General features: G+C 37.1%; 1 protein-coding gene across 9 annotated transcripts; it reads left to right on the top strand.

The window, feature by feature from the left end:
* Positions 1-51: 51 nt before the first annotated feature.
* muc13b (mucin 13b, cell surface associated) lies at positions 52-21,552 on the top strand. 9 transcript variants are annotated; one of them, XM_034707127.1, is made up of 14 exons: positions 52-217; positions 4,086-4,169; positions 12,658-12,667; positions 12,719-13,134; positions 13,301-13,423; positions 15,023-15,132; positions 15,823-15,881; positions 16,012-16,184; positions 18,027-18,155; positions 18,294-18,339; positions 18,499-18,536; positions 19,624-19,711; positions 20,345-20,594; positions 20,683-21,552. In XM_034707127.1, the coding sequence occupies exons 2-14, from the start codon at positions 4,139-4,141 to the stop codon at positions 20,866-20,868; spliced, it is 1,659 nt and encodes a 552-aa protein (XP_034563018.1). In that variant the 5' UTR covers positions 52-217; positions 4,086-4,138; the 3' UTR covers positions 20,869-21,552. The 9 variants fall into 9 exon arrangements, with proteins under 9 accessions (XP_034563018.1, XP_034563020.1, XP_034563015.1 ...); XM_034707129.1 differs by having other exon boundaries at positions 12,658-12,675; positions 12,829-13,134; XM_034707124.1 differs by adding an exon at positions 3,576-3,626 and having other exon boundaries at positions 12,658-13,134.
* The last annotated feature ends 1,744 nt before the right edge of the window (positions 21,553-23,296 follow it).

Here is a 23,296-nt window from a genome sequence, read left to right as displayed (position 1 = left end):
TGTTTAATGCTTCTGAGTGAAAACGCTAAAAGAGCAAAACACCGCTGACAATTTGTTTTTTGAAATCTCCTGTTTCTGCTGCCAAATCAACTTTTATTTTGAAGGTTTCCATGTACAAGACAACATGCATTCAGCGGTCAGCATGAGGTCGCGTGCTGAGTATGGTGCTGAGGCGGGAAGGGAATCTGAAATGGAAAGAGAAGAAGCCAACTTGAAGGTAACAAAGATTTGTTTTCTCCCGTCAAAATTGTAAAATATAGATTTATTTATATTCAAGATGTGTTTTTTAAAAAAAGCCCATGCAACATTTGTCGATATAAATTTACATTCAAGTGACCAGCACAACATAAATGACCTGGTGTCTGCTCAGGTTTAACAATGAAATTGATGATATCGACAACTGAAGTCGAGCATGACTTGTCAGAATTAAGCATATAAACTGCTGGGTATCAGTCATAGGTTGCATGCAATAATACATTCATTACAGCACTCATGAAAGAAAAACTAGGATGAATTTAAAAAAAGTTATATTAAAAAAGTAGTCGTAGTACTTTTTTACTAATTTCCAAATTTGTATTATCTTTATTTCCTACATTTTTGGGCAGCCACTACAGATGTCATAGGCTGACATGCATCCATACATTTCATTTACTCCATCTTCAGGTAACAGTAGGTTAATTATCAGTAGAACAGCTAGCCCCTCATCGTCACCCAGGTCTTTCACAGATCCTTGGAACTGTGTGAAGTCCCCTCCTGCTTCAAATCTGGCTAATACAAATGAGCTGCCTGGTGTTTAATTTTATAGATCACCAGAAAATCAGAAAAAGAAAAAGGACACAAGTGATTATGTTATAGTATATATGACTTTGATTAAGGTGTCTATAGTAACCTGCAAATTTGCATTGCATTTTATGGCTGTTTCTGTGTGTTAAGTTTGTTTTTAGATTTTTTTTACATCTAAGCATAGTTTGCACCCTGTAAATTACAGTAACTGAGTTAATGTTATTGCTTGCTTTACTTTGACAATATCAATGGCTTTATTGCGTGTTGATATTGACACACTGTTGTTTTTATGCAGTTTAAGCTTTGTTCTAAACAGCGATGGAAACCACTGGCCTACACTGACTGTTTCAGTGGATGCACCTTACTTTAACTGCTTTAACTGTGAGGGGATGTAATTAACACTTTATGTCATGTAATCCTTTTCCATGCTTTAGATGCAGGGTCCAGCTGCCAGTAGATGGAGCTGTTACACTGACATTATAACACCTGATAGTTGAAGTGTCATGCATGTTGTGCAAAGAATAGTTTTGCTAGCTTCTGGCTGTCATAGATAATTTAACATCAGCAGAGTGTTTTGTATGGGGTTGCTTTGTTTTTAGTTATTAACTCCTTGTCTTTTCTATAGAAAAGTCTGGCAACATTCACTCCTTTGAACTACATGACCACACTGTCAAGTAAAGGTGCATTTCAACCAAGAGTTCCGGGGTCTTTTAGCCCCCAGAACTACTTTCCCCAGAAGTAAAAAGTTCCTGTGTCCCCATTGTTGTCTGCGTTTCGACCGCGGGCTGAAGTCCTGGGTAGATTGTGCAAATCAGGCCAGTGACATATGGAGAAAAAAAAAATATATTAAATAATATTTTGAAATCTTAATAAAAAACTAAACTAGTATGCATTCCCAGGAACTCACTCTGTGTTTCAACAACTGTGTAAACTCCACAAACACTGTAACGTTCAACCGAAAGTCCCAGGACCTTTGAATAGTACTACCCCCCCAAGCAGGGGCTTTTCAGGGGAGAGATTATCTATCCCTGAACTAAATTTAGACCCTGGAAACGCACGTAGTTCAGGGGTAGAGTCCCTAGTTCCGGGGTAAAGTTCCTGCTGTGGAAAAACGCCTTGACTTTAAATTTGAAGCATTTGCTTTGTCTTATTTATTACTTTTGTTAAGTGTTATATAAGATGTGAACCCAGGCCTCTACCAAAACATGAATGTAATGAGATTGACACAGCTCATTACCACAATCTTTTATTTACACAAACCAAAAAGTACTTGCAATGTGCAGATATACAAAAAGAAAGTTCTCAAACCAAAGTAGTTTTTAAAATATTGTCACTTAGGGTAATAAAGCATAGCTACAGCAATAGATAAATAGCAAAACAAATAATGATACATCAGGATAATTTCTCTTTGTTATATGTGGCAAATACATTTCAAATTCAAATTCAATTCAATTCAACTGAAGCATACAAAATGTTCCCTTGAATGTAAAGTGCAGGAATGTCATTCTTTATTCTTTATTCTTTATTCAGATCCCCATTAGCTGCCACTAATGCAGCAGCTACTCTTCCTGGGGTCCACATAAAACAAACATAGCATACAAAATATACATGAAATACAAAACTAAAATTGCTACAATCATGACAAAGAAAAACAGTGACTGCTATATAGAAATAAAATACAAAAAACAGAAAAATGCTACACACATGAAATGCAAAAACAGAAACATGCTACACACATGAAATATAAAAACAGAAACATGCTACAAGCATAAAATACAACAACTGAATATACTACAAATGTAAGATACAACAACTAAAAATGCTACAAACACAAGGTAGAAAAACTGAAAACTGAAAATGCTACAGACAAAAGATAGAAAAACTGAAGCATCATTAGCGTCACGATGTGTAGTCATGAGGTAGTAAAATGTGACGAGTAAAACTGAAGGGAGAATCTGTTTAGAAGACCATTTCAACTTATTTGCATTTTTACTCGTACCAGGGATACCTTAATTATATAAGAAGAGTTGAGATGACGATAAACCGTCTCATCTATATTTTGTGCCACCCAAAGCACAAATAATGTGAAACATACTGTACATGGTCTTCAGAAGATTTTATCTTGGCTGAACTGACTTATTAGACAATCCGGTTAAAATCAGCAAATTTCCAGATTAGCAGAGTCAATGCCAGAGAACGCTGAAGCTAACCTGGAGGCTCTTTTACCTTACAAAGACACTCAATTGGTGAATTTGAAATACTTGAGGTAGCAAGTAAAGAAATGGTCAATGACAGCACTCCAGGGAACATGAGAAAAGATGTATTGCAAGAAAATCAAAGGCTTACTTATAAAAACAAAAACTGTGGCGTACAAAATATATGTTTATTAATTCAGAGGTGAAGAGTAAATACTTATTTATTCAATAGTGCTGTTGATTGCAAGTACAATTTTGAGGTATTAATATGTCGCTTGAGTACTTTATTTGTCCGCTTGGTTGTATATTTTATAATTTGAAATTATAATTTGAAAAAATTTGATGACAATTAAAAGGTCATTTTTTCATAACACAAACTTTATCAAGGAATCTGCTACTCTTTCAGCTATTCCTAACTTTAGTTAAGATTGAAGAACTTCTATACATCTTCGTTTTTGCTTTCCTTCTGCATCTATTTTTATACACAAAAACTTTGGGTGAATAAGTCATGATGGTTACTTTAAAGTAACTGATCTGAAAAAAATGTAACACAGTTGTGTCCCTCCCTGTACACCATGTCTTTACTTTAATTTACAGCCCTCATTGCCAGGAACAGCAGATTGGGTGGAGTTAAGGGTGGCCGTAACTGTAAGTGACTTTGGACTTACTGCAAGCAAGAGAACAGGCAATTACTGTGCTGTGTTGCACCTCTGTTGACTCTCTTTATAGCAACATGTTCATAAAAACTGCAAGGGGAAAAGTGCTTGTCAGACTCAATATCTTAATAAGAAGTGTTTTATAATAAGCTGAACCTCTTTCACAAGTTAAACATTAACATTTGGTAGGGTTAATATTTATCTTAATGATTTTGGTGCTGACTAGGTAAGTTGAGTAAGTCAAACTTATCCTCCTATTTATATAGCACTTTAAAACACTTGGTTTACAGGCACAAAAAATAAAAACAAGCAAGACAGAATCAAAATACATATGCAGAAATACTCAGGCAAACAAAGCAGTAAACAAACAACCAAAGAACTCAGATTCAAGCTTAAATAAAGGCTTGTTTCCACAAATGTGTTTTGAGTAACTTCTTAAATGTGTCAACAGATTCAGCAGACCTGATGGCTTGAGGGAGAAAATTCCAGAGGGAGGGGGCGTATATGGCAAAAGCACGATCAGCAGCAGCAGCAGGTAAACACTCAGCAGTGTAAAGTTATGCCCCTCATCTTAATCAAATGTGTCAAAAATATTGGTTTCTATAGTGTAACACTGTTGTGTAACACCTTTACATCTTTAACCTGATGGACATGATTTGTAAAACCTGCTCTTAATCAAGTCATTATTTCAACACCATAGACACAAAAATTGGAGTATGACTAAAATACCTTTTATTTTTGTTCAGTGAAGCCATGGGTGGTATGGGAATTGTGGTCTCAGAGGGACGAGGTGGGGTTGTATGAGGTTCTTGTCCGATATTAGTGTACAGTATTTACCCACAGAGATGAATGTCAGCTCGGCCTCCAACTGAGAAACTGCGCAGAGAGATAGCATGGAAGCTAGGCTATTAACTGCTGCAGACAAAACATATATTATCAAACAATGTAGCTAATTTTGAGAAATTCAGACCCAAACATTAATGCCTTTGTTAGTGTAGGCTTATAATTTTTTTTGCATATACAATTTCCTCTGCCAGCAGTACCCTGATCAGTTTGGGTCTATGATGTACCTGTCAACTCGGCTTCCATTTACACTGATACAGTGTGAAGAGTGATGAGTACAATTTTCCCAACACAGTCCTGCACAACATATTGGTGAACCATGCTCCCACCATCAGCAGCACCTTATCTCAGTAGTCTGGCTACAGACCATCCACTGAGTGGAGTGTTTATCTTTAATAGAAACACCTACAGAGCAGGTTTGGGTTTGTGTTTGTTGACATTCAGTTTCAAAGTGTTACTTTCAGAGGGTTACTCTGATTGTTCAGCCCATAGACTGTATAAAATAATACTGAATCCCCCCTCCGTTTTTCATTACCTGCACAAATGTGTGCTAACAAGGAGCTTAGGAGGGAGGCATGCTAGTTGTAGGCTGTCTTAATAAACACAGAGGTCGGTTTTACTCCCCACGTCTGCAGATTTGAAGATCTAGTGGATGATTTTTATTTATCATGGATAAGTGCTAGCGCTAGTTAGCATAGCCACATAGCTACATGTTCATAGCTGTGTCCCAAGACACACGTCTACATACTGATAAATAAAACAACAAGAAACACTAAATCTGTGACCAATCCTTCAGAAAGGTCCTGCTACAGGCGCCTCTCCGTCAGGATCAGATTCTGGATCAGATTCAGAGGGTTGAAGTAACGTGATCTATGAGCAGCCGTGTATATTCAGCCAACATGTAAACATTAGATCAACGTGCTGGAGAGCCGAGGCACATCCACTTCCTGAGGGGGCGTGGTCAAAGAGAAAACAGAGTGTTCTGAGGAGGACTGAAGAAGAGGACTTTCAGGCATGCCAAAATCTGATTTCAAAGTGTTTTTTTGAGCATAAACTTTAAAGACATGTTTTGGGGACCTCTTAGACCAATATATATTGATGAAAAAAGCGCGATATGTCACCTTTAAAATATAAAAAATGTAACTCATAAATTTGAGTTGAGGAAACTTGAAAATAAAAAAAAAGAAAGAAAACAATTGAGTAAACTGAAATCGTATTTTATAATTTCAGTTATACTCAAACATTTTATTTCCGCTACTTAAAAACTCTTATGTAATCAGTTACCAGAAACATTTTGAGTCATTTAATCTTGTTCAGGTTTACATTGTAGAATCAAAATGTGATTTTAAAATAATGTCTATTGATTCAGCAGTTTGATATTTGGTTTGAAATAGAAACTTAAATATCACATCACAAGCCCAAACCTAACTAACTAAGCGACAAATGTTTTTAAAATGCCAGTTAGTGAGATAAGTCTTTGTAAGTACTTCTATCATACAGAGAGCGGGGTGAAACTCAGTGTCTTGAACACCAGAAAAAAAAATTTTTTTTTGTTTTTCTGTAAAATATCTTGTTATTCTGGTAGTTTAAGGCCAACGCCCATTGTGACAAGTAACTCATTTTACATGAACTTAAATCGGTCTGACGTAATTTTTTCCACTGACGCCCATGATGATGCTCACATGTCGCAAGAATGAAGATGTGAGAATTGCGTCCAGACATGTTACCGGGATCAAAGTCAACATGGAGATAAAGTCATTTATGACTTGTGATGGCATGGAGAGTTACCACCAAAACAATATAACATGTAGGTCAAGACTTCAGACATACTGAAGCTGAAACACAGTTTTAAAACCATTTAATGTACTAAATGTTTTCTTGTTCAGCTCTTTTCAGCTTTGATTTTTTTCTGTTATTTAACTGTTTGTACCAATATAATTTTATCTACCATGACGTCTTGAATCAAAGGTCTCATTTTCTTTGGCCCCACCTGGTTTTATTGGACACCTAGCTTCCTTATAACATCTGCTGTCATAAATTGGTTGTATCAGGCTCTGAAGCAATATTTTTAGATTCGGGTGAGTAATGGAATTAATCTTCCATGACATGGCTACACCAGGGCTGCAGTTAGGAGGTTTGAATTCAAGGAGGAAATCATGTTTGTATAAGTTGTCTCAAGATTTGTGTCGTGTTTCTTGAACAGCAATAAACTCATAAAATGACTGGCAAGGAATGTGATCTTTGACCCTCCTGTTCCTTATGGCTCTTATCAGTATCTCAGGCTGAGATTTACTTCAACTTTTAATCTAAAAATTACTGTGGTAGCATCTTCTTCTTTTGTTGTTCTTTTTGTAGATATAAGTTTATTCTGCTAAAACATGTACAGCTGTAAAGCTTAAGTTCAACCAGGAAACATGTTGAGTTTGATATAGCTCTGTGGTAATAACCTCTGTTGGTAAATGCTATCCTCTGATTTGAACCCTTGGCTTTATTCAAAGAACTGGAATATTTCCAACTCTGTCAAGGAACAGGATCTTGACTGAGATGACGTTTGCTCTTATGTAATTTGACCCGGGCACATTGCAGATAAAGGGCATGACTATTTATATACTAATTGTAGACGGACTCCTTCCTTTGCTCATATAAATGGATGTATTCATAACATTTTTAGATTTTTATCTTAAACACATATGGTTTTCAAGAATTGAATTTTAATAATATGAGATTGGAGGCATCAATAATTATCTGTGATAAATTTAGTCAATACATTTGCTTAATAATAACTGTATTAATTACATTATTTATTAAACTGTTGCTCTGATGGTGGAAAATTGAGTCATAACTATGAGCAACATTAAAAACGTGGGGATAAAAAACTATTTTAGTACTGAACACAATGTGAAATATGATCTCAAGAACTATTGAGTGAAAAATATCTGTTTAGATATCCCGATGCCTTATGTTATTGTGGGACTTGTGTTTTCCATGCTGAGTATGGAGCCAACACAGTATCTGTTTAACACACAGTGTTTTCTCCAGTGCTGTTGACAGCTTGCTCTTATTTTCTGTTCTTAAAGTCTTATTTTTGAAGTGTGCTTTCATGATCTGTCTTGTAACACTGTGATATACAGTAGTTGAAATGTAAAGTGCACTATGAAAATAAAATGTATTATTAGCTTTATTATTAGAAGCAAAAAAATGCCTGAGGCAAGAGTAGAACAGCAACTGATCTGCAATTGAAATTGCAGATCAGTTGCAGATCAGAAATTAAAAACAAATATCTTGAACTTCATGCATAACGCAGTCTGGAAAAACACCCCAATCTTCTTTCAAGAAAAGCTGGTGTCCATAGGTTCGTGCCACAAGCACACTACGCGTCAAGTAAGTTCAGAGCTCCTGGCCTTACCAAGCCCAAGGACAAATTCCTTGATGCGATCTGTTTTATATCGAGGATTTACTGCCTGGAATATGCTTCCCATTGCTAATAAAAAACTCTTATAAAAAAGACATCAAAAGATTTGTTTTAAGCTTGAGATAGACTCAATTATTATCTGTTGTGATCTTCAGACTGTTTCTGTATTCTTTGTATTATTTTCTATTTATCTTTTCCATCATTTCTCTCAGGGTTGCTATTGCTTATTTCATGTTCAGCTATATTTTATTATATCTTTTAAGATGTTTTGAATTGTGATTGTAAATTACTGTTTTTTATTGTTATGTGTGGACCCCAGGATGACTAACGACCACGTTGTGGAAGCTAATGGGGATCGGAATAAAGAATAAAGAATAAAGAATTGAAATAAATCTTATCATCAATGGAGTCTGGTCCCCTGGCCAAGAGGAGTTCTTCTCTCTATTAAAAGGTTTATCATCGCAGTATTCATTATTAGGGATCATTTTATATGATGTAGTTCGACAATAAGAGTTACAATTTGTACCAGTCAGTGGTGTGAAAAGAGCATTTTAGTTAGCATGCTTTGAACAAACGTAATGCAGTTATCTCCTGCAGAGAGCGATAACAGAACAGGTTTGAACCTTTTAAGTTGTTGTCACATTCGAAACATGCCAAATCAGGGCGAGGTTCTGAAATCATGGAATTCCCCCTAAATGTCTTTTTGCTGATCTTGTCCAGTACACAAGTGTTTTGCTATACCGCTTTTTTGCAGGGTAAAATGTTAAAAAACAAAACATGTTTTTAGTGTTCTGTAAATCATGCCATCTGAAAACAAGCAGCGGTTACAGGCTTTAAGATGTTCAGTAGAGAAATAGCCGGTCTTGTTGCTGAATGTCTCATTTGCGTTTCTAGGACATAAAAGGCACCAGAATTCATTTCAGTCTGTTTTTATAATCAATTCCAAAACTCTTCACTAGGAGCTTCAATGTAACTCTCACTTGTCAACATAATTTCATATTGACCCAGAGGAAAATTTTACTGCTCAAGGCTTTCTCTTCTAAGTCTCTGGAGACAAAATTGAGATTCTCACTTCAGCCTCATTCAAGTTTCAAATTGTTCTCATTCGTTTCTCTTTAGTGTCTCCTAAAATTCACTAGGAGAAATAGTTGAGACCATGACATGAGTCTTAAATAAGAGATCTCATTAATGGCTCATTTTCTTCTCTTTTTGTAAAGATATATTTTTGGCCTTTTTGCCTTTATTTAACAGGACAGCTGAAGAGAGACAGGAAATGTGGGGAGTAGTGAGCGGGGGAAGACATACAGGAAATGGTCGACCGGCCGGGAATCGAACCGGCTACCCCTGCAACGAGGACTGTAGCCTCTGTATGTGGGGCTCTTAGACCGCTAGGCCACCAGCGCCCAAAGGAATCCACCTCTTTAATTGTAATAATCTGGCTAAATCTGGTCAGCCCTTTTGCGGCCCATATTTTAAATAAATGGTCTGTCATACCTTGTATGAAATCTCTATCTTTTGCAATTTCTCTCAAATCCACTAAATCTTTGTGAAGTTGTTTTGCTCCAAACAGACTGTAAAGGAATGACCATAGTGTTAAGTCAAAGAAGAAATCATTTCACATCTAAATAGCTGATCTTGCAAGTGGTTCAAATGTTTTAATGAGAATTGTAAGTTTGTGGACAATTACATTGAAATCTTAATTTTGCAGGGCACTATAAATGTTCATGAAAAGATGAGCTCAGGCTCTTTCTTTGCTCCATCTGAGCTCAACTTGAGACACAAAAACTGAGTCTGACAAAAACAAAGGGAGTTAGGTTAGATTGAGAGAGCTCCTTGATTTCTCCACCTGAGCTCAAAAGGAATCACAACACTTGAGAAATACCTGAGAATCATTTCAGGTTTTGACGAGATCTCCTTGTGAACTGAAAGGGAGACTAAGCTGAGACTTTCTGCAACTTTTTTCCTGAAGGCAAGAATGAGAAACAGGAGACATACGCTAAAGTCTCATTTTGCTTTCAAACAGATCTCATTGTTGTCTAGGAGACATAAATGAAACACTTTTGAGATCTCCTCTCTAAATTTCTTTTCCTATGGGGAACAACATATTTATTATAATGTTAAGAGTGTTCCCAATCATGTATTAAAAAACAACTTATATGATTTAACAATGCAAATCCCAAAGATTTTTCATCAAACAAAAAGCATAGTTGTTCTTTTCTTTGGATGTTCTCTTAGTTAAACCTGTATGAGGTTATGTTTTTTGTGTATCAGTGACACGCTTTCCCATTTACAAAAACAAAGTGATTAAAACAGATCCATGTCATAGAGGACTAGAAACCAGTTCTTTTCTGGGCCAGGAAATGTACTTTGGCACCGTACCGCCCTCTGAGGAGTGGCTAATGGCTAAAAGGACTGGTGGAGAACACCTGAGGCTGCAAAAGTTTTAGCCCACTAAAGGGTTCACTCACAGCCCTTACTGGCCTTTTTTCTTGTGCTGACATTCTAATTTAAATTTTTTATTCCAATGGCTCGAGGCTTCAAACTCCTCACAGTCCTTTGGCTGGTTTCGGCCTGTGTTGGTAAGTAACCTGAGATTTTACTGTAACTTGAAATTCTTGATTTTAAATGTTCTTAGATGTAAGTTAATTAAATTGCCTTGATGATCAAAAATTCAGTTATCACTTAAACTTCATAGTGTAATTACCAGCGTATCTCTTCCATTAACAACCTAAGAAAAATTTTTGGTTCATCCAGAAAACTCAGGTACTTGTTACGGCTTCAAGATTTTTCCCAAACAACCATTTTTACCTCATGGTTAACAAAGTCAAATGTAAATATTTAACCACAATATTGGTGCAGATAATCAGAATTAGCTCATGACATTTTTGCAAACCTACCTTCCTACAGAAGTCTCTTGCACTCAAGAATCAAGCAATCTTGTCCTAAACACCTGTGGTCTGGTTAATGCTTTACATGGTTAAAGTCCGAAGTGAGATTAAAGTGACATTTACGGCAGAGATAAGAGATTTTTCTTTTTCTTTTTAACTTGTATGAATGGGAACATTATGGGAATCCTTAAAAAAAACAGCTTTTTTCTTATTTTGTATCTAACACGGATACATAATAGTAACCTTACAAATACAGATGTTCATTGTATTGTACTATATGTTTGATTCAATTGTTTTAATATAATAATATAAACAATGCCATTCATAGATTAATTAGCTCCACATTTAGGTGTGATGTACAGTGGACCCTTTTTGCCATGCACTAAAGTTACACTAAATTATTACTTTCCCATCTGAGTAAGTAAGCATAGTCTAAATACCTGCTGAATACAGAGTATAAATATGTCACGTATACTGTTTTGACCAGAAGTTCAGTGTGTGTTGACTTGGTTCTGCTGACAGCATTTTTTATGATGATGGCTCTAATTTTCTGTACAAAACAAATAGAGTTGGGTGTTTTCAGCACCCTGCATCCAGTGGTGGTTCTTGGGAGGGGCCAACAGGGGCCAGTGCCCCTGTAAAACTGAACTTGGACCCCCTTGTGACCCCCCCTCCACACCAAACAAATATTATACGATAAAAAAAGCTTCGGTATCGTGCCGATGTTACAGGCGGACCAAGTGTGTGGCACTTGGTTCCAGTCCCTTAGATCGCTAAGGGACTCATGTTGAGTGTAAACAGCCTGACAGCTACTGTCAGTCTGCATTTTGATCAAGTACACAGTAGTATATGTCTAGGGATTGCGCTGATTTTTTGCCAGTTTGTTCTCAGCCGGTCCTTGCCTTTCTCAGTCTCTTTTGTCAGGGTTGAATGTGTCCCTCTGACAACACCCTTGGCCCAACTGCCTAGAGTGCTCTCAATTCCCAATAGTTCAACTTGTTCAACACAGCCTTACTGAAATGCACCTCTCCCTCACCAACCAATTCAAAAATCAAGAAGGGGCGGATCTTTGATATTGACTTTTTTGACAACAATGGGACTTACCAGACTTGTACTCTTTTAGGGTAAAATGTCCAGGTCTAGAGCTGCAGCTAATGCCAGGACACGATTTATTTCCATTTCCAACATTTTTATGTTTTCTTTGTAAAATGTCCTTAAGCATACACAGCACTTCAAAGCAAGCTTTCCGGTCACTACCAAGGTGGTCATTAAGTTGAAAGTGCCGCGACACAACTTTGTGACATAGCAACAGTACGAGCCAGTAAGAAGCTTACTGAAATCCAGGTCATGGATGCTGCCAGCAGAAAAGAAAATGCTATTAGTTGACTCAGGCTCCTAACTCTTCCATTTCACACTTATCATTGAAGAAGGCAACAATATTGGTTAATGTTGGTTAGTAAAAGTGTTGGAAGTTTAACATAAGATAACCATCATTCTCAGCCTTTAACAAACTGAACAGCCTGACTTTTCACTGGTTAAGATTCAGGTAAAGATGTGAGCCCAGCCTATGAGCCCATGATCAATGTTGTTGTACCACAGAGCTGTACAAATCTGAATTATGGCATTTGTGAATAAATAGACTGAAAAAGGGCTGGAGCTTCTTTATTTTTATTACAACTGTTACATCAGTAGCTCTTCTTTCTGTTACTCATATTGTCTCATATATAACCTTGCCAAATTAAAGGGACTCTGTTAGAAACATTGTTTAGGTGATGCTGAATTGAATTTCTTTTGTCAGGGTTTTCAATTTAGCTGTGGTTGTAAAAGAATAATGAAAGATTATCCTTAACTGCTACATTGTGATGCTTCAACCACAACAGCCTCCGCTACAACAACAGGTATTACTGTTCCAACTGCGAAACCTACAACACCTGGACCAATAACAACAGGTGGTACTGGTCCAACTGTAAAACCTCCAACACCTGGACCAACGACACCAGGTGGTACTGGTCCAACTGTAAAACCTCCAACACCTGGACCAACAACACCAGGTGGTACTGGTCCAACTGCGAAACCTACAACACCTGGACCAACAACACCAGGTGGTACTGGTCCAACTGTAAAACCTCCAACACCTGGACCAACGACACCAGGTGGTACTGGTCCAACTGTAAAACCTCCAACACCTGGACCAACAACACCAGGTGGTACTGGTCCAACTGCGAAACCTACAACACCTGGACCAACAACACCAGGTGGTACTGGTCCAACTGTAAAACCTCCAACACCTGGACCAACGACACCAGGTGGTACTGGTCCAACTGTAAAACCTCCAACACCTGGACCAACGACACCAGGTGATGGCGGATTATCTACACCAAATTATCTGTTTAACGTTAATCAAAATTTGTATAAGAATTTGTAGGAATTAATCACATAATATATAATAAGTAATAATATATTTTTTTCTATAATGCACCCCCAAATAATTTCACTTTTTAATTTTTGTCTCTTTTCTTAAAGATCCTTGTCTGCCCGAGTCATGCGGTGATGGTAGTACCTGCTCACCTCGGTTCAATGGAACGTTTGTTTGCTTGTGTTTGGCTGGTGATGTCTACAATGAAGACAGGCAAACATGTGATAGTGGTAAGTATTTAGGGATGTAACATGTATAAGGTTATAACTCAATGAAAAGGTTAGTCAAAGATTGCTTGTCTTTATGCTTCTTTGGGGTAATGCAGAAGCTACTTGTGCTTCTTTAACCCTCCCGTTATGTTGCGGGTCAAATTGACCCTTTTAAAAGTCTATTTTAGGCAATATATGCCTTCCAAACCAGCTAAATGTAGCATACAAATATGGGCAGCATGTGACAGAAGAGGTGTCGTGTTAATTTATCAACATCACTTCATAGAAAAATAAATAATCAAAAGTTAAAATAAAATAAACAAAAATCTATTTTGTGTAAAACTATTGTATTTATATTTAGGGCTTTCCGAAGTACATTAAAACAAGTTTTAACATTAATTTTAGTGAGTTATCCTCATTATTGAAGCATGATCTGTGAGAATTAAAGAACACCAATGGACTAGTCTTGACTTTAAAGGTGACATATCATGCAAAATCAACTTTTTAATGGTTCTCTACCTGGAATATGTGTCCCTGGCATGTCTACAAACCCCCCCGAAAATGAAAAAAATCCATTCTGCCCCTGTTCCGATTTCTCCACCTTTCTGTAAATGTGTGCTGAAACGAGCCGCTTCAGTTTTCAGTGTTTTTCATACCTCATAACGACATCTGGTCTCTAACAGAAGTCAGAGCTCGGAGCTTGTTCAGCCCATAGACTGTATAAAATACAACTCAACCCCTCCTCTGTTTTTCATTACCTGCACACATGTGTGCTAACAAGGAGCTTAGGAGGGAGGCATGCTAGTTGTAGGCTGTCTTAATAAACACAAAGGTCGGTTTTAATCCCCACGTCTGCAGATTTGAAGATCTAGTGGATAATTCTAATTTTTCATGGAAAAGTGCTAGCGCTAGTTAGCATAGCCACATAGCTACATGTTAGTAGCTGTGTATCAAGACACACGTCGACATACTGACAAATAAAACAACAAGAAACACTAAATCTGTGACCAATCGTTCAGAAAGGTCCTGCTGCAGGCGCCTCTCCGTCAGGATCAGATTCTGGATCAAATTCAGAGGGTTGAAGTAACATGGGTCTGTGAGCAGCCGTGTATATTCAGCCAACATGTAAACATTGGATCAACGTGCTGGACAGCCAAGGGCACATCCACTTCCGGAGGGGGCGGGGTCAGAGAGCGCTTTCTCATTTAAAGGCACAGACACAGAAAACAGCCTGTTCTGAGCAGGGCTGAAAAAGAGGGTTTTTCAGGCATGCCAAAATCTGATTTCAAAGTGTTTTTTTGAGCAATAAACTTTAAAGACATGTTTTCGGGACCTCTTAGAACAATATATTTTGATGAAAAAGAGCGTAACATGTCACCTTTAAATGGTCAGTAATGGAGTTAAAAATTAGATTTAAAAAATGTGTATTGAGATTTTTTGGGGTTCTGACACTTTTGGATAATTGAATACTCCCTGGGTCAATTTGACCCAGGGACATTATTGCTGTTACAGAGAAATGAACATAACAGGAGGGTTAAAAAAAAAGCCCTTTATATAACAAACATTTCAGTTAGAGTGTAGTGAGAGTGAACTTACTAATTTTCTGTTTTTCTGTTTCAGCAAAGGTTTACCCTGGAGAACTGACCCTGCCAGGAAAAAAGTACACTCCAGCCATGAATGACCCGACATCAAAAGATTTTTTAAAAACCTCATCAGAAATTAGCGAGGAGGTAAGTTATCATTTAACTATTCTTTTTTATCAGCTGAATGTGTGTTAGTGATTTCTTAAAGGTACAGTGTGTAGAATTTATTATTGCTAGATTGTTCAACCCTCCCATCTGTGAAGTGACGGTGGCCTTCAAGGACAAAAGATCCAGTGATGCATGATAATTACGACCAATGATTTGTCACGTTTTTACCAACAAAAACTTCTACCAATATAAAGTCATTTTTGCATAACACCTACTCTCTTCTTCTTCTTCTTCTTCCTCTTCTTCCTTTTACAAATGGTGCGCGTTTGACTGAACAAAAAAACGTGCACGGCGTATTGTTTGTCAGTGCTGCGCTACAGTAGAGGCTCAGCAGTGCAAGATGGCTGCTCCTATGCAGATATGAGAGGCTCATTCTAAGTTAACAAATACTACACGATTTTTATATTCAGGTGATCATATACTAATTTAAACATGATTTTGAATATCATATTTAATTACTGATAAACACTGCTAAATGCTACACACTGTACCTTTAAGAGCAACCACTACACTAGTGTCTGTTCATCTTACTCGCCTGTCCTACAAGGGGGTAGTAAACTTGATTTATGCAGTAACGAATACATTAAGCTCCAGCACCATAACTATGACAGCATAATAATCATTGTCAAAAGTCACACTGTACAAAATGCTCTTTTCTCTCCAAAACAGCTAAAAAAGGCTTTAACTGAAACCAAAGGCTACGTTGGATCTACAGTGCTGAAACTCCGGTATTAGTCTAAGTGTCAACCATCTGACTGTTTCTCTATTCAGAGCCATACTTTCTACAATACATGTGCGGCATACTGCACTGAATAATCGAAGAATATAATAATCATTAATTGTATTTTTTCTATATAGGCCCATTCCAGAACCGTCCAGATTTTGGTCCAGGGCAGAGGCTAGGGTCTTGGCAGATGTAGAGAACATATTCAAGACAGACACTGACTATGAAGCAACAGAAATTCAAACTACTTTGACAAACTACATTGAAAATAATAAAGATTCTCCACTTGCAGGGGGAAACTTTACAGGTAAGTTTATTACCAGTGCTTAGTGCTTAAGTCCAATTTTTGTGATGATTGATGGTGAGATTTGTCTATTAGAGGTAGATGCAATACAAACACTTTTTAAAAATACATTCTGTACACTGAGTTATACTGTACTGTTTTGCAGCATTGGAAGGAATCGTTCCAAGTACTTGATTCCTTCATTCAATAATTCATTATAAAAAAAGTCCTCAACATCTGGTTTTCACTAACATAGTCATATTCATTTTTTGTTGATCCCTGTCAGAGTTGTGAAATGCAGAGGCTGTAATGATTTCGGAACTATAGGCACTTTGTGTTTGACTTAGTGAGCATTTGACTAACTGCGCCAAGACATTAATAATAATAAAAAAGCTCATCTGCCACTCAATGGCTGCATCTCAAAACTCTTAACTTCCGTTTCCTCTCTCCTCGCTCGAACTGGAAGTAGTTATTGACCCGATATATTAAGTGGCGTCTCAAAGCTCTTAATGCTGCTTGGAGGAGAGAGGATAGAGGAGACTGATCGGAGGAGCGATGAGCAAGGAAACATGAGTGTAGACTTTGCGGCAGTCTTTTCTCTGACAGACACGTCCCATACACATCACTCACTGATTGGACACTGCAGTGGCTCGGACTTCTCTGAAACTTAACATCAGCTGAGTTTAGTGATAGAGAAAAGACTGACCATAGAACGGTCACTAAGGGTTCCCTGAAACAGATCATAAACATACGTCGGTTTCTTAACAGTCGGTATGTGAGGAGCTGAGATTAAAAAGTGAATGATGTGACAAAATACTGAACATAAAAGCAAAATCATAAATTCAATATAACAGAGGATGGATTATGTTATATCTGAATGTTTATTTCAGATTCACTGTCTAATGAAATAGAGTAATAGAGTCTAATATCATAGATAGTTCATATACACATGGTCAGTTATTTCTCATGTTAGTTTCCCCGTTTGTTCTCGTTTTCTTCATGAAGAGAATTAAAGTCTGACAGTAAAGTTTTTCTGTTAGTAAAAACACTTGTTATATTTCCTGTCAGGTTAATAAAGTTTCATACGAGGCTGATCATTAATGAGCACGGGGTTTGAAAAGAGTTGCATGATTTATATTTCCCCTTAACTTAATAAAGAATTTAATAATGAGGCATTTTACCAGTGAATAGATCTGTAATGCTTCAGTATGCAGAATAAACAGAGAGCAGATTCTCTTCATCTACAGGTGTGTGTTAAACAGGTAAAACACAGAGACAGAGCTCTGTCCCTGTTTATATTTATCAGAGTTATTACAGTGAACATCTGGTAGACACAAACAGCTGTTAAAGCTGTCATCACAAACTGATGTTGCTTCACGTGATGCTCTGGAGGAAAAGACGTCTCATGTCTCTTAAAATAAAACATCCTTTTTCTCTCTTCTCTCGTTTCATTTCCTTATATCTCTGTTGGGGAGGGCTGAGGCCCAAGTTAAGGACACGAGTGAACGACAAGAGTGAATGAAGTTAAGAGCTTTGAGATGCGGCCAATATGTAGCTGGGAATGTCAAGTTGAGCTCCTGATCTGGTTTGAAAAAATGCTCACTAAGTTAAACTCTAAAATACTCCCAAAGCCCTGTTGTTAAAATCTGGTTGCACATGTATTCCTAACTCCCCTGTCATGTTAATCCACACTTTGCTACATTTTTCAGCTAATGAGTGATATTCTGTACTGCTAATGGTATTACTTTTTCACATTTCAGGCTTGACTTATGTCATATTGCTAGTTTTTAAGTTGTTTGCATATCATGTACCTCTGTTTTTATTTGGGTTGGATGCTAAGATCTTCTTATTTGCCTTCATTTAAAGTGGGAAACCTGTGTGAAAAAAGTGTCTGCGATGTTAAAACCACTGTCTGCAAAACAGAGAAGGGAGCTTATTCCTGCAATTGCAAGGAAGACTACATTGAAACGAGCCACAGCACCTCAATGTGCATTGGTAAGCCCTTTTAGTGAATCCGATGGAAAGAAAGAGAGAGAGAGAGTATGAGTGTATTAAGTGTAAAAAGAGAAATATACACACATCAGCCTTTCTTGAAAGTAGTTACTAACTGTTTGAACTTTTTCCACATCCCAGCTTGCTCCAGTGGCAAAAAACCCTCGGGGCCATCCAGCTGTGAGGAGTAAGTACAGTACTACAAAATATGACAATCATCCAATTACATTTTACAAATTAGTTGCCAATCCCAGCAAGGAGTAAAAGCTGAGAGCTGTGTAAATCTGTGTTTTATAGAGAACTTTTTATGCATTTAATTAAAGACTTAACTGTTGTTGTTTTTCAGTTGCCCATATGGTTATTCTGGTTTCAACTGCAAAGAATGTGAGTATACAGTACGTGTTTAAATGTGACCCAAAAAAAAGACATTTATTGAAGTTAGTTATGCTTCTCTGTAAGAGACTGCAAATAACTAAAAGATTCAAATGACACAAATGTAACCTACTTCCAAACATTATCTCTCTAAATCATGTTTGTATGTAACTCCTGAAAATACCTGCTATTTGAAAATAAAATTGTAGTTAATTAACGACAGTGTGGATTGTGGACAGATTGGGACCTGGCCAACTCGGGCAAGCTCCCTCCCCATTGGGTCTGGAGGCTGTCTGGGTTGCCCGGGGGTCTGTCGGGAGGTGGCCCAGTCGGCCACATACACACACACACAAACCCCCCCCCCCCCCCACACACACACAAACGCACGCGCGCACACACACACACACACACACACACACGCACTCACACACACACACACACACACACACACACACACACACACACACACACACACACACACATTATTCTTTGTAATGCTCAGAAAGAAAGAAAGAAAGAAAGAAAGAAAGAAAGGAGGAATGAAAGAAATAAGTAATGAAAGGAAAATGAGTAAAAGAAAGAAAAGAGGAAAGAAAGAAAGAAAGGAGAAAAGAAAAAAGAATGAAAGAATGAAAGAATGAAAGAATGAAAGAAAGAAAGAAAGAAAGAAAAAAGAAAGAAAGAATGAAAGAAAAAAGGAAAAAAGAAAAAAGAAAGAAAGAAAGAATGAAAGAATGAATGAATGAAAGACAGAAAGAAAGAAAGAAAAAAAGAAAGAAAGAAAGAAAGAAAGAAAGAAAGAGAGAAATAAAAAATAAAATAAAATCATAGGTGAAATATAGTATACAATTCAGTTTTAGACTTTGGGTTTGTCCACAAAGTCGAACATGAAGCTCCTTGGCTGCTTACTAAGCTGCACGCGAGCTGTTTTTTTTTTTTTTTTTTACTGTATTTATGTAGGCCACATGTTCTCCGCAGTGGGATACCCAAAGTCTTCTGATTTGTGTTTCTATAGGTTCTATTTTAAAAGCAGTAGCATCCAAGTCATTTTACAAACAACGGCTTGTGTTTTGAATTTCTTCTCATTGTGTTTTCTTAGCATGGAAATTGGCACTGGTGGTTGTCGGTTCTGTGTTTGGGGCACTGCTGCTCATCTCAGTCATTGGCCTTGCTGTGATGTCAACAAGGTAAGTTTCTCATCTAATCATTCACCGGTATCCTGTCTTCTTTTCTGTCTTAGTCATATTCTTGATTCTCTACTCCTACTACTTGTTAACCTTTTACCATTGACTGTAAATTGAATTGACAAAGCAACAGTCATCCTTTATGAGACTATAATTTTTAGAGCTCCCCCTGGTGATTGTCTGCATTATAGGTCATAAAGCCCGCCTCCTCCATTGTATCATACAGGACATGGGCCAGACTAATTAAAAAAAATGTAAATTTTTATCAAAGATGCTATCTGGCATAACGGTTAGTTCTTATCATGCTGGTTTATTTGTGTGTTGATTTGTTCAAGCATACATTTTTGTGTGGAAGCTTAGTGTTAGTTTGTTATTTGATGTCATAAGGATGATTGATTGACAGCTAAGCATCCTGCAGCGTTCTTTACAAGATTAGTGGAGCAGAGGAAACACTAACTCCAGAGTCATTGAACTTTCCATAACCATGAGTGTCTGATTCAAATCAACTGAAGAATCTGTTCTACTGTTAACTGTACTGATCTGAAAGATCTTCCACACATATCAGTAAGTTAAATGTGTGTTTTAAAAAACAACATTAAAAATACTAAATACTCTTGTCTTGTCCTATATCATTAGACCTGCCAAGAAGAGCTCAAAGAAGAACAAAGATGAAAAGTTCAACAGTTTCCCTGCCAAGGCACCATTGGTCACCACTACCACAGCCAACAGCCGGCAAATCTCAGTGAATGGTTCAGCCAATGGTTATGCTAACGCTGGGGTACCCAGAATCCCACGGGCCACAACCAACAGCTTGGACCGCAGGACCAACCTGGAGATGTTTCCGAGCAACAGCCGGCAAAATCCCAGCCCTGCAGGGAGGAACACAGTAAGTACAACTCTCTGTGTGTTCAACATTGGTTGGTTGACATTTGTTTTGCAGTTGAGTCCTAAAAAGTATTCTCATCTTGTTGTAGCGGCTCTATGATGACCCTGACGACGTAAACCCGTACGCACGGTCCCGACCCCAGAACAACCCCTACGCTCAGTCAAAACCCCAGAACAACCCCTACGCCCAGAGTCGAGCCCAGACCAACCTAAACCCCAATCAGGGCCATTCCAACCCTTACTACAGGCACGACAATGGAAGACCATTATATTAATCAGGACCAACAAACAGACATTACCCCTGATCAAAACCTAGTACACGCTTGTTCAACCCCCTTCAAATGACTAAACATCAAATTGAATGCAAGAGTTGTGTATACAAAAGTGGATTCTCATACTATTGTGCCAACATTTACTGTATGTCCTTTCCCCACATTGACCTGCTTAGTTTGAACTTCATTGTGACCAATTATAAGCTGCCATAAGTCACTCCTGTTGTTTCTTTGACTAATATTTTTGGAAGCTTCAGATATGAGAGACACTTTTGGCCTCTTTTAAATGTTTCTGTCATCTTCAATAAGGTGTATATTATTGTTTGACAGAAATTATACTTAGACCAAGATGAAATTCAGAGACCAGTAACTGTTAGGTCTAATTTTCTAGCCTAGTAAATGTCTGGCCAGTTGATTAATGTACCAGTTATCATTTTGTATGTCAAATGTTCAAGCTTAGTCATGATGTTTAACTCATCTTTTTGTGAATGAGACAAGTTTCTTCTAGTCTTGATCAAACTTCACATTGTTCATCTATCTATCATTTAGTATGTAAAATGTTTACTTTATTAAAACTTTATGTTTATTGCTGTATATATTTTGTCAGTTTTGATTCACTTTCATGTCTGATTGATGCTGAACATCTGTTTAATGTGAATAAAATGAAAAATAAAAACTATTTTACCATGTGTTGTGTTTTTTTTTTATCAGTCATGAATCAGTTTTTTATCATCAAAGTGCTTTACAGAGAAAACAAATCAATAACATTGACAGCATTAAAATAACTAAAAGCAGGCACACGCATTAACCCTCCTGTTATGCTGCGGGTCAAATTGACCCATTTTAAAGTTCAAAAATAAAATTAAGAACTGTTTAAGTATTATTTCGCGTTTCTAATGTCACAGTGGATGAAAGGCTAGTGGTATTCAGAGGTTCCTTCCTTCTTAGGTAATATATGCCTTCCAAACCAGCTAAATACAGCATAGAAATTTGGGCTGCATGTGACAGAAGAGGTGTCGCTTGTTCATTTATCAACATCACTACGTAAAAATAAAAAAAAGTTCAAAATTTAAAATAAAATAAACAAGAATCTATGTCATGTAAAACTGTTCTATTTATATTTAGGGCTTTTCAATGTACATTTCAAAAGTTTTAACATGAATTTTCATAAAAAAATAGTGAGTTATCCTCACTGAACCATGATCTTTGAGGATTAAAGAACACCATTGCACTTAATATTGATTTGAATGGTTAGTTAATAATGAGATTTTTAAAATGTTTATTGGGATTTTTTGGGGTTCAGACACTTTTATATAATTAAATATGCCCCGGGTCAAGTTGACAGATGAACATTATTGCTGTCCCTAAGAAACGAACATATCAGGAAGGTTCAACTGTAAACCACATTAAAATGTAACATCAAGAAAGAAAGATAGGACAGGGTAAAAGAAGACAATCAAATATTAGAAAATCTTTGATTATCCTAATATTTGGTAATTATTGTATAATCAACTCTGCATGCCTACCAGCAGCATCCAGGTGCTCTGAAGTCCCTGACCAGAGAGTGTTACCCTGAAAGATACTTGTTCACTTACAACAACAACAAGCGGGCCAGCCATCTAATGTTCACAGAGTTCTAGAGGGTTCATTGGTATAAATCATTATACATTCATAATGTATGATTAATTTCATCCAATAGCTTTAATTAAAAATCAAAGAATTTCTCTGTGAATAGTCTGTTTTTAATCCCACCGAGGGAGGACAGGTCAGTTCTTTGTCCTGTTTTGTCCTGCACTAATGTGAAAGCATCAGCAAATATTTCAACATTCTTTTATATGTCTCCGTTATAATAATAATAATAATAATAATAATAATAATAATAATACATTTTTTGGGGGCACCTTTCCAATCACCCAAGGTCACCTTACAGATAATAAAAACATTCATCATTAAAACATCATAAAAACAAACATAAATAAATAAATAAATAAACAAATAAAATAAAATAAAAAATAGTGAAGTGCAGTCCAGTTAGAGTGAATATGCCAGTTTGAACAGGTAAGTTTTGAGTTGGGATTTGAGTGATGTTATGGAGTCCGACTGTCTTGTGTGTGGAGTTCCAGAGTCTGGGTGCTGAGCAGCTGAAGGCTCGGGCACCCATGGTACTGAGGCGTGACGGTGTCGTGAAGGTTATGAAGCAGCTTATCCCTCATCATCATTATTATTGAGTGTCTCGTCAAATATGTCAGCCAACACCATCTGGGTAATATTGATTGTATTGTTAAGGGTGTCATCTCTGAACCTACCACTGAGGGGCATCAAAGTTTAACTTTAACAAGTTAAGAGGACTGCTGAATTCTGTTTGTGAGTGTGCAGAGCTGAGGAGTCTATGAGCTCGTCCAATGTGACTTTCTGAAATGTAACTTTCAAA

This window comes from Notolabrus celidotus, chromosome 18 (genome assembly GCF_009762535.1).
Source record: "Notolabrus celidotus isolate fNotCel1 chromosome 18, fNotCel1.pri, whole genome shotgun sequence".
Lineage (NCBI taxonomy): Eukaryota > Metazoa > Chordata > Actinopteri > Labriformes > Labridae > Notolabrus > Notolabrus celidotus.
The sequence above is the reverse complement of the archived record's forward strand: the minus strand, read 5'-3'. Positions and strand labels throughout refer to the sequence as shown.